Source organism: Microtus oregoni, unplaced genomic scaffold, assembly GCF_018167655.1.
Source record: "Microtus oregoni isolate MIOR12 unplaced genomic scaffold, Mior012 000000F_ref0000247, whole genome shotgun sequence".
Classification (NCBI taxonomy): domain Eukaryota; kingdom Metazoa; phylum Chordata; class Mammalia; order Rodentia; family Cricetidae; genus Microtus; species Microtus oregoni.
In genome coordinates, this window is record NW_024543059.1 from 15,642,659 (window position 1) to 15,655,048 (window position 12,390).

The following is a 12,390-nucleotide window of genomic DNA, read 5'->3' on the forward strand; positions in this document are numbered from 1 at the left end:
CCCCTACTTTGCAATGCTGGAGATCAAATCTAGGGCCTTGTGCACACTGGGCAAGTGTTGTACCCATGAGCCATCTCATCTGCCCTCACTCTTCTTTTTAATTTTTCAGAAGGCTTTGTTGTAATTTTGACTGCTCCCTAGCAGCAATTTTATGTTATTTTGGTTTTCTTGTTTCCTAATTTTCTTTGTTGTGTCTTTATTTAGCTCCTGAGTAGATGGCTCTTTATAATCATTTTTAAGTGGGTTTGCTTTTCAGGTGCCAGCTATTAGGAAATTTGCTTGGGGAGGTGTTTCAAGCTCGGCTTTGTTGTTCCCATGTTAGAGAGCTCTGGGTGAGTTCATTTACCCTTATTTCTAGGCAGTTAATAAAGCTTGGAACCCATGAACTTCTCCAATGCAAAGATGTTCTTCTTTGCCGCCACAGGGACCACATCTATGAGGCACCTACAGTGGGCTTGTGTATTTTTTGACGTGGTCCCAACTCCAGGTCGAAGGAGGTTTCTGCCCTCCACCAGCAAAAAATTAGTTTGGTACCTGGGGATGTGCTTTGCCTGCAGGAAGTGGTTTTTTGCAGACTTTTCTGAGGTCACTAACTCCCCCTCCCCCATCCTCTCTTTGTCAAATCTTTCCTTCATTTCCTTCTGTGAAGCAAAGGGAGCTTGCACTCCCTGTTCGGTATCTGTGACTGTCTGGGTCTAGGATCTGTGTTTTCTCTTAGTTTTGTTGAAGACGAGTTTGCAGTTCCTTTTCTCCCTCTTGTATTTAGAACACACTTGAAGCCGGGCGGTGGTGGCGCACGCCTTTAATCCCAGCACTCAGGAGGCAGAGGCAGGCGGATCTCTGTGAGTTCGAGACCAGCCTGGTCTGCAAGAGCTAGTTCCAGGACAGGCTCCAAAACCACAGAGAAACCCTGTCTCGAAAAAACCAAAAAAAAAAAAAAAAAAAAAAAAAAAGAACACACTTGAATGACTTTCGGAAAGTCTACCTTTATGATGTTCAAATTCAGAGGGTTTTTATTTTTATTTTTATTTTTTGAGACAGGGTTTCTCCGTAGCTTTTGGTTCCTGTCCTGGAACTACCTCTTGTAGACCAAGCTGGCCTCGAACTCACAGAGATCGAACTCACAGCGATCTGCCTGTCTCTGCCTCCCGAGTGCTGGGATTAAAGGCGTGCGCCACCACCGCCCGGGTCAAATTCAGAGTTCTTGACTCGTATTCTACTTTCTGATTCCCAGACATTATGAATTAGACCTTTGCTAAAGCCTCCACAGTCACACTTTGATCCGTCTCCTAAGTCCAAGGAATGCGCTGCTCAGATGTGAGAGACCCTTTTCCCATTCACATGACTCTGCATTGTACATTGTTCTGGACCTTGGGCGAATCATGGCAGAGTTCTCACTGGAACTGTCACACCAGCAGCAAGCTTTAGGTGGTGCCATGTGCTCTGGGGTCAGGAGTGAATGTGGTGACAGAGACCAGGAGTCTGCCCAACCTGCACTCAGCACCTGGTTCTGGAACCGATGGCTCCTGGCACTGCAGACTCCATTTGCATTTTCTCTAATATGGAATGAAGGAGCTGTCCTAGTTTCATTTCTGTTACTGTGGTAAAAGGTTCTGGGAGAGGAAGAGGTTTGTTATTTCAGACCGTCACGTAATGAAGTCACAGTGGCAGGAGCTCATGCACCTGGTCCATCACAGCCACAGTCAAGAGCAGGGAGAAACGAGCCCACCCAGGTTGCCTGCTTGCTCTCTACCTTCCTCCTGTCTGGTAGTTCAGGACCACAGCCTAGGCCACGGGTGCTGCCTATAGTAGCCTATAGTAGGTCATCCTATATTAATTAATAATCTACAATCCACTACAGACATACTCAGAGACTAATCCAAAAAAGACATATTACTCAACTCACTTTTCCCAGGTGGTTCTAAGTTGTGGCAAGTTAACATTCAGAACTAACCATCACAATTACCAAACACAGGACAGTTATTGTGAAATCAAAATAAGTTCAGTGAAGCACTTGGTGCATAGTTGAAATTCTACAAAAGTATTGCTTTGTACCGATGAATAAGAGGTGGGTGGAGCACTAAGAGTACTTGAATGCAGGTCTCTGTTTAAGTGTTATCAGCCTTACCACTGTTAATTTTGCAAGTCAGTGCCATTGAGTTTGTTACATTAGCGTGCAGTCATTACCACCATCCATCTGAGAGATTGTCATCGACCTCTGTGCACTTGCAACACAATACCCACCTGCCCAGCCCAGCTACCATTCTGCTTTCTGTTTCTATGTATTTGACAACTTTATATAATGAATTCCTATAGTATGTCTTTTTATTGTTTTTGTTTTGTGTTTTTTTTTTTTTGAGGTAGCCCTGGCTGTCCTGAAACTCACTCTGTAGACCAGTCTAGCCTTGGACTCTGAGATCTACCTGCCTCTGCCTCCTGAGTGCTGGGATTAAAGGCGTGCCTCACCATACCAGTCTTATAGTAGGTTTATGTGTGTGTGTCTGATTTAGTTTACTTAGTACAGTGCCCTCAGGGTTTATGCATATTGTGTGGATGTATGCATGTATCAAAACTTGCTTTTTTAGCCAGCCAGTGGTGACGATGCACACCTTTAATCCCAGCACTCAGGAGGCAGAGACAGGTGGATCTCTGTGAGTTTGAGGTCAAGCCTGGTCTACAGAGCGAGTTCCAGGACAGGCTCCAAAGCTACAGAGAAACCCTGTCTCAAAACAAAACAAAACAAAACAAAAGAAGCTTCCCTTTTAAGGCAAAATAATCTATTTTATGGAATAGGACATTTTTTTATCCATTCATCTGGGGGTGGCCACTTGGGTTGCTTCTATTTTTTTGCCCATTGTGACTTTATGATATGAAAATGGATGTATAAATGTTTGAGTCTCTGCTTTTAGTTTTTGTGGATATATACCCAGAAATTGAATTGTTGAGTCATATAGTAGTTCTGTTTTTGCATTATGAGGAACTTCCATACAGTCAATATATCCAGAGGACCATTTGATAGGGAAGTATAAGCAGTGGAGTTCCCCCACAGAATAATATGAAAACCAGTCTTGCATAACATTTTAAGTTGCCTAAATATGAAACTTTTGCTATTAAATTTTATAGAGATATATCTTAATGTAGATATATATTAATGTATAATATGGGTAATGAATATTGTATATAATTTAGAAAAGAGAGAAAGCTGGGAAGTCTTGTTAAGACTTAGTAAATGGGTACACTTACAGGCTACTCCATAATGTACTCCTTCCCCCAGGACAAAGGACAAATCCCAGTTATATGTGTTAGTGCCTTCTTTCTGGAGAAGAACTTCTTGTATCAAATGCACGGAAGCATGCAAACACATCTTTTCCTCAGCTTCTTAGTACCATAGAATAAATTGAAACTTGACTTGAGACTGAAGGTCAGGGGTCTAAACTAAGACTCTGTCCCATGGGAGATTTTTTTTTTTTTTTTAAATTTATTTATTTATTAAGGATTTCTGCCTCGTCCCCACAACCGCTTCCCATTTCCCTCCCCCTCCCCCGATCAATTCCCCCTCCCTCATCTGCTCGAAGAGCAATCAGGGTTCCCTGACCTGTGGGAAGCCCAAGGACTGCCCACCTCTATCCAGGTCTCGTAAGGTGAGCATCCAAACTGCCTAGGCTCCCACAAAGCCAGTACGTGCAGTAGGATCAGAAACCCACTGCAATTGTTCTTGAATTCTCAGTATTCCTCATTGTCCGCTATGTTCAGCTAGTCCGGATTTATCCCATGTTTTTTCAGACCTAGGCCAGCTGGCCTTGGTGAGATCCCAATAGAACATCCCCATTGTCTTAGTGTGTGGGTGCACCCCTCGTGGTCCTGAGTTCCTTGCTCGTGCTCCGTCTCCTTCTGCTCCTGATTTGGACCTTGAGATTTCTGTCCGGTGCTCCCGTGTGGGTCTCTGTCTCTGTCTCCTTTCATCGCCTGATGAAGGTTAATATTCCTGAGGATGCCTATGTGTTTGTCTTTGGATTCACCTTCTTATTTAGCTTCTCTAGGAACATGAATTATAAGCTCAATGTCCTTTATTTATGGCTAGAAACCAAATATGAGTGAGTACATCCCATGTTCCTCTTTTTGGGTCTGGCTTACCTCACTCAGGATAGTGTTTTCTATTTCCATCCATTTGTATGCAAAATTCAAGAAGTCCTTGTTTTTTACTGCTGAGTAATACTCTAATATGTATATATTCCATACTTTCTTCATCCATTCTTCCGTCCCATGGGAGATTTTTAACAATGTCTGAGGAGACCTTGGGTCATCCTAGCTGGAGGGGAACTCTGGCAGCTAGTGTTCAGAGACCAGAAACATGCTACAGTATCCAGGAAAGCTCAACAAAGAATCGTCTCGGGCTGGAGAGATGGCTCAGTGGGTAATAGCACATAGTGTGCAAGCCTGAGGACATGAGTTCAGCACCTCCATGTCAGGCAAGGTCACATGACCTACAACCCCAGCTCTGGAGGGTGGAGATGAGAGGATCTCTCCAGCTTGCTGGCTGCCTGCCTACTTCCAGCTTCAGTAAGAGAACCTGTCTCTAGGGAGTAAGCAGAGAGCAAACAATAGAACAGCATACTTGGTGTCCTCTTCTAGCCTCTGAATTTAGACATACAGGCAGTCTCAGCACACACCATATCAAGGCTAGGGCACCTTGCTCAAACCCAAGCTACCTTCTCAGTCTCATCTTTAGTCTCCCTCTTATATAAAGCTGCTATCCCAGACAGGCCAGCCCATGAGCTTTGTAACCACTCCCCTCCCCCCCCCCCCCCCAACCTGTAGCTGATTTGCTTTTCCCAGGGCCTTTTCTGGCCTCCTGTGGGCTGGTCCAATTTCTATACTTGACAAAACCTTCCTGGTTTGTCAGAAAGTAATTACACAAGTCTTGTTGGTATGATTTGGTTTGGAATTTGAAGTGCTTTGTTGGGCCTTGTGGCACAGACCTATAATCCCAGCCAGCTGAGAAATGAGGCAGGATTGTGAGTCTAGGGCTATCCTGAACAATTTAGCAAGAATATTTCTCAGAAAGATGAGCCCAAGGGATATTGGTCAGCTGTGCTTGTCTAGTATGTACATAGCACTGGGCTGAGTTCCCATGGCTATAATCCAGTTATGGTGGCACATACCTGTAATCCTACTGCTTGGGAAGTAGAGGCAGGAAGATCAGAAGTTTGAAGTCAGTCTGAGATACATGAGTCAAAAAATAATTTTAAAGTTGAAAGAGGGACTGGGAAAAATGCTTGCACAAGGCCCTAGGTTCAAGCCTCAGTACTGCAAAGGAATGGGAAGTGCCACCCTGTAGGCCCAGTGAGCACTTCTGTCTTCACCGCCAGGACTTTCTGTGGCAGCTCTCCTGCTGTCTTGTACAGTGGCTGAATTGCCTCTGCTCCATCCCAGCTGTGCTTCAAGATTTAGCTTTGCCCAGAGAACCACTGGATGGGTGGAGCCTGAGCCCAGTGTGAGCCTCACACAAGGAAAATTTTTTTTTTTTTTTTTTTTTTTTTAGTTTTTCCGAGACAGGGTTTCTCTGTAGCTTTGGAGCCTGTCCTGGAACTAGCTCTTGTAGACCAGGCTGGTCTCGAACTCACAGAGATCCACCTGCCTCTGCCTCCCGAGTGCTGGGATTAAAGGCGTGCGCCACCACCGCCCGGCACACAAGGAAAATTTTATGTGGTTCTTATGGTGCTTGGATGGGGACCGTTTCCATAGCTGGGGATTGTTTCTCAGTGCCCGCCAGTGTGATGGCAGCAAACGGGTGATAGGAAAACATCTGTTTTGTATGAGCCAGTGTGTCCAGGCAGCAGCCAAGGCGTTTATGTCTAGTCTTCCATCTAGTTATCTTACCCAGCCATTTAGTCCTGTAGGTTTGGAGGGAAGCTGAAGCTTTGAGAAGATAATTTGCCAAAGACCACTTAGCTAACAACAGCAGGGCTAGACTTTGCACACCACCTGTCTGAGTTGGAAGCCTCAGCCATCACCTCACTGTCTTGAGGACACCAGTCCCTCTGCCATTGCTAATAGAAGACCACGAAGCCATAAACCAAAAGGCAGAGGCCCCTGTGGTCTCACTAGTGAGGCAGCTGAGTGTGGATCTGCTCGCATAAGGACCAGTCCTCGGCAGCTCAGGAATTGAAGGGAGCCGTGGAGTCGGTGGACTGACCTCAGTTGACTCAGTTGATCGTAGGGAGTGAAAGTGAATTCTGTGGGGCTGGTGAAAAACACACCCACATCTCCAACACGGCAGGCTCTCACCTGGGGTGCCTTCAGTAGATCAGAGAACCTGAAGAGGAGATGCAGAGCAGATGAACTACTGGACAGACACATAGACACATGAGTATTTTTCTGAGGGACAAAATTTAGTTCTTCATTTTACTATTCGTTCTGTTGCTTGTTCTGCTCTGTTCTGTTCTTCTACCCTGGTGTTTCCCTCCCATGCGTCTGTATTTTTTCTCCTACAGCTCATATACCCCAGCAAAATCTTTCAGCAATATAAAAATTACAACATGTTTGCATTCTATTTTTTAAAGTGAATGATTACAATGAATATAAGTAAAAAAAAAACAACACGTTTCCATTTCCCTTCCATTTTGTATATTATAGGTGAAAACCTAATTATCCCCAAGAACGCACACTCAGCTTAGCATTCCCCATTTAGACTTCTCCAGATCAGAGCGTTTCAGCCATAGCCGTTTACACAGGCAGCAGTTTTTATGATTGCCGACAACAGACTATTTGTTTTGCTTTTCATTTTAGAATCCTGTTGAGTTTTCTTAAGTAACCATCTAATTCTTTGTTTTATACTTACCTGAAGTCAGTTTATATCTTTGTTTTAGCTATGATGTGCCCAAAACCCATGAACACATTTCCCAATATCAGAAAGACTTGGAGCTAACTCCTGGGACTAGATTGTTTTCCTTAATCAACCTTAATCAAACCTACACCACAGTCTATACAAATCCTCAAGTAAAACTCTTAAATCCTAGCTGTGTGATGCTTCCGTGTTCTTATTGTCTATCCTCTGCAGCCTCTGCTTTATCAGGGACGGGGCAACACCTTATCCTACTTTTACCTGTATTAATGTTCAATCATAATTCCTCACTACACTTGTTTAAAACCTTGAATTATCAAAATTCTATCTAAATTAATACTATTATTGTATAAAATCATAGCTTCAGTTAAACAGTCCCGCTTGAGAGGAAATTGTCTTCCCAGTAATCCATAGATTAAAATGCCCAGTTGAACAAGAGATTTCCATGAGATAATTACACTACATTAAAGGCAGTGGGGACATCCCCACACCCATTCACACCATGCTGGAAACCAGACGAAAATGCCTTTGCTGTATGTAAAGACACGCAGTAGCGTGAGGCATTCTGGAGCAGAAGCCCTCAGGGCCGTGACTCTCTGAGATTCGCCCATCAGTGCCTTGCATTCTGGTGAGCCGACTCCTGACTCAGTTGCCATCTGCTGCTCCTCTGACATGGCCACCAGCATAGATCAAAATGTGGCTTGTCTGACCCCTCTTCTGCTGCCATCAAAGGAAACCACTGTGCTGTGCTGAGTCTTCTTATTGCCTCTCTTCTAGGTCCACTACATCCTTCAGGAGGTGGTGATGGGTGGGATGGTGTTGGAAACAAACATGAATGAAATTGTGGCTCAAATTGAAGCTCAAAACAGACTGGAGAAGTCAGAGGTAAGAAAGTAGCTATACTTGTGTCCTGGCTGGGTAGAGAGCACTGGGCAGAGGGAGGAATGTGTGCCTTGTGTGACTTGTGTTTTTCTGAGTCCTTAGGGGGTGGTTCTCACTGTCTTTATTGATTTGTTCACACTAACTTGAAGGCTAGTATAAACATTAAACAGGTAGGGCAATTTGAGATGTCTGGCTTAAAGGATAGGCAGATGGCAGAAAGAGCAAACAGCTTCTGGAATATAGTTACAGCCCACATTTCTGGTGCTTTTGCGCATCTGTTCTTCCAGAAGCCATATCTCATGGTATCTTTTAGTCTCTAGAAATTCGAGATTCCTTATTTTCAGTGAGGCTTCTACAAAACTACAATAATGTTGATTTGAAAATACCATACCCAGCTAGGCGGTGGTGGCACACACCTTTAGTCTCAGCACCAGGGAGGCAGAGGCAGGTGGATTTCTGAGTTTGAGACCAGCCTGATCTACACAGCCAGGGCTACCTACACAGAAAAACCCTGTCTCAAAAAAAAAAAAAAAAAAAAAAAGACAACAAAATAGAAAATACCATACCCACCCCATCCTCATGTGACCAGGCTTGATGGAGGGGCTCGTGGTGAAACCAGACCTGTCCCACGGTGAGCAGGGTCAGAGGCGCACCTCCTCACAGCTGCAGGAACAGTAGAGCAGTGACATCTCTGAGTGTTACGGAACCAGGCGGTCTTCCTGTGAGGACTGCTGATCCTGTTGGAGAAGCTTTTCTAGTCACAACTCTGGCTGCAGTTTTCTGAGGAGTGCAGACTGGGAAGTGAGTGCTTCCAGTGCTTCCAGGCACAGTGAGTGAGTCAGGCAAGGGGTCTGGAAACCACAACAGCCGTGCAGGGTGGGGTGGAGTGGGAATGAGTGTCCTGGGAGCTGTCCGTTAGGGCACAGTGAATTTCTGAGCTCTTCGTCATTTCTCCCTCTCCACTCCCAGGATGAGCCTGGGGGTGGTCACCCTCCTCTTGTGTCTGTGCAGCTTTCCCAGCATTTGTGCTTCCCAGCTGGTTGCCACATGACAGCTCACACTAGTTGGCAAGCAGGTGTCCTAAATCTGATGTTCTTTTTCCTTAACTTTGCGCTTTTCTGTAAGGCGGACTCTTGAGGAAAGGGTTTTGTTTGTTTTGCTTTATAAATGGGGTATCCTCAGTACTTAGGATAACCGTGTTAGAGTCCCTCAGCAAGCATTTATTGAGCATCTGCCATGGGCTATGAGCACTATTAGCTGCTGCGGCTGTAAAACTGCATCAGACACAGCCCCCTTTGCAGACCATGCAGTGGAATGGAAGCAGAGGCCGTGGTTTCCGCACCAAGCTCCAGCTATCTAAATGGGTTTTGTCCACCGCCTTTGAGGCAGAGGGATATGAAGACTTCTGTGTGTGCCGTTCGGAATTCCTCAGATCTACATCATCTAGTTTAAGATTTAAGCAGATGTCCCTGGGAAAGCAACTGACAGTCTCCTTCCCCTTGTTCCCAGGGTGGCCTTTCAGCAGCCCCTGCAAGGGCTGTGTCTGCTGTGAAGAACATCAACCTTCCTGAGATCCCGAGGAACATCAACATTGGTGATCTCAACATCAAAGTTCCCAACCTGTCCCAGTTTGTGTGAAGGTGGAGGACTGGGCTGGACTGGGGTCCTTTCGATGAGCGAAGCAGTCACATCCAGAACCAGAACCCTGCTGAGCCTTTAGAGACTTGGGACCCTAAGCCTTTCCCAGAGTGGGAAGGGAGCTGGTGCACACTGCCTGGCCATCCTGCTGCTCTCTGATACACATGGCCGTGGAGACATCAGTGCACTAAGCCATTGCTCCTTTGCCTCCCACACAAGCCCTCAGGGTTGGGGACTGTGGAACAAGCCACCTGCTTCCCAGGGCCTGACTTCCTCCCTACATCTAGGACTTCTGAGATCCTGTATCAGTCACTGGGCAAGAGACCAGGGAGAAGGAAGGACCAGCCTTTCAGATGTCAGGTGTAGCGAGTGGTAGGTGGTGCAGGGTGCACTGGCTCCGCTAGGGCCTCTGTTCCTAGGATCCCTCTGTGTAGCCAAGCCTTTGGTCAGCAGTTGCTGCAGAATACATCTTCCCCAAGGGCACAGTCCCAATTTTGTTGTCACCGGCCTCTGTGTGCTGGGCACAATTTAAATCATACTTTGGGTGCATGTCACTACCCCTGCCAATAGGGAGGGCACTCCTACATACACACACACACAGCCCTCTCTCAGATGAGAGACTGCTGTCTGTAGAATATGAAGGTTGATCCTCCCAGAGTTATGACTCATCCCAACTTTGAAATATGCTGTCTTCCTGGAAGCAGAAGGTTCAGTGACTGTGTTGTGAATGATGAACCATTTCCCCTTGCTCAGAAGCCCGCTGTCCAGTCTCAGCTTCTAGAGCTGAGAGCCTGAACTAGGTGCTGTGTGGGCTGAGCCTGCAGCATGCTAGCCACACTGCTGTGTATTTCTACTCTGCGTCCTGCAGTGAGCACTCTGGACTCCTTTGGGCAACATTCTCCTGCACCTCTGGAAACCTGTAAATGTTGTTAACACGTGCTGAGTCTTCTTCTCGTGCCTGGTTTGGAGTTAATGCTGCTGTGGGGACAGGACCTCTTCTCCATGCCTTCAGCTGCATCTCAGGCATGGTGGTGAGGGACCAATGCACTTTCATGGGGAACTCTCTCAGCCCAGGACCTCCCCTCCTGCTGGCCAGACCCCTAGTCCCTTTTCCACCGCCTTGGGATATTGTTGATGATCCTAGAGAACCATGTGTCAGGACCCAGGGGTTCTCATTTTCCCACGAGGCTTTGCACTCTGCCCATCGCTGCCTACAGCGTCTTGTCCCCATCCTTCCAGTCTTCTGTTGGCACAGCAGTAAAGGGCAGTTTGCTGGAGATGAGACCTGAGACAAAATCTCTAATGGCTAATTCCTAATGCTCTTGAAGCATTTATTTTTATTTATGTCATTTTCTTGCCATCTTAGTACATTCAGGCCTCTTTTGCAATGGCTGGATATGGAGTAGGAATGAAGAAACCGGTGTTTCTTGCATCTGCTGTAGAATGACGTGAGCAAGATCCATAACAGTCTTAGTCACAGACATTTTATTTTCTTAAGGTTTATTTTGAAGCCGGGTGGTGGTGGCGCCCAACTTTAATCCCAGCACTCGGGAGGCAGAGGCAGGCGGATCTTTGTGAGTTCTAGGCCAGTCTGGTCTACAAGAGCTAGTTCCAGGACAGAGAAACCCTGTCTCAAAACAAAAAACAAAACAAAACAAAAAAATTTTATTTTGAAGCTAGGCAGTGGTGGCACACCCATCCAGTACTCCAGAGGCAGAGGCAGGCAGTATAATGTATACATAATAAATAAATGCATCTAAAAAAAGATATAAGAAACACTCTCAGAGAGGTTTGATTTTTTTTTAAAAATTTATTTATTGTGTATATAGTGTTCTGGGCACCAGATCTCATTACAGATGGTTGTGAGTCACCATGTTGTTGCTGGGAATTGAACTCAGGACCTCTGGAACAGCAGTCAGTTCTCTTAACCTCCTAGTCATCTCTCCAGCCCCAAGGTTTGATTTTTTTTTTTTTTTTAAGATAGCCAGCCTAAGAGCTGGAGGGTCCTCTGGAGACGAGGCTACCTAGAGTGTGTCTTGTTGAGGGCCACAGTGTTCTGAAGTGTGCTTGCTGTTGACTGAGGCACCGTTGAGTGGGAAGAACTGGAATTTCTAGGCAGTTTAGATTTCAGCCGTTTGCCTGCTGGAAACGACTTTGTTCTCCAAAAACTATGGCCTGGCACTGTAGGCTCCAAAGCAAGCACCAGACAAGGGTCGCACCATCCCCTTTATAGTGTGGGTTTGGACTTGGAAAACTCCATTCCTCTAGTCATCCTAGAGGGAGTAGTTGGTTAGTTAGTTAGTTAATTGCCAATGACTTGCAGCCAGCTTGTCAGCTATCAACAAAGCCATAGTCTGAGATCGAACTCTACCTCCCTCTCCTCTTTGTGTTTTGAGACAAGGTCTCACTTTGTAATATAAATTCTCAATCCTCCTGCCTCACCTCCAAAATTCTGATATTACAAGTGTGTACTCCATGCTCTGTGTACTTTCCCGTGGAGTAGTTAAGGGAAGTCCTTGGTCTTTTTGGAGAGGAGTGTCCCCTTTGCTCTGAGACGTTAGTTATGCAACCAGGGACTAGGTCTGTGTTTGCTTTGGGATCCTGGACCTGGAGAGTTTACACTGAGGCCTCCCGGGTTTTCTCACTGCCACTAGTTAAACTGGAGCCCTCCCACTGCCCATGTTCTGTGTCCGTCCTCAACTGGGAGACAGGCTCTCTGTGCTCCACTGTGAGCTTCCCTAACGATGCTCTCATGGTTGGGCCGTGAGCATCTGACTGGCAGCTTGGAGCCATGGACGCGGTGCTTGCTGTGTGGAAGATTGAAGGACATTTCCACCCCTGACTCACCAGGGTCATGCCGGCTCACAGGGCGCGGGACAGATCACCTTCCTCCAAGCCTGACCATGGCCCCATACTTGTTATGTTGAGGATATCCTGAGTCACAAGCCCAGAATATCCATGCTCTAGCACATACAGACCCAGTCCTCCCTCACCACTAGAGAGGCAACCTAGCTATTCTCCGTGAC

At 46.1% G+C, this 12,390-nt stretch overlaps 1 protein-coding gene across 1 annotated transcript in view; it reads left to right on the top strand.

The window, feature by feature from the left end:
- LOC121446956 (AP-3 complex subunit sigma-2) overlaps positions 1 to 10,299 on the top strand; it is a 39,044-nt gene extending 28,745 nt beyond the window's left edge. Inside the window, exons 5-6 of the mRNA XM_041649867.1 lie at positions 7,622 to 7,729; positions 9,236 to 10,299. Coding sequence (XP_041505801.1) covers positions 7,622 to 7,729; positions 9,236 to 9,364 — 237 coding nt within the window. The 3' untranslated portion in view covers positions 9,365 to 10,299. The remainder of the gene's footprint in view (positions 1 to 7,621; positions 7,730 to 9,235) is intronic.
- Positions 10,300 to 12,390: the final 2,091 nt, after the last annotated feature.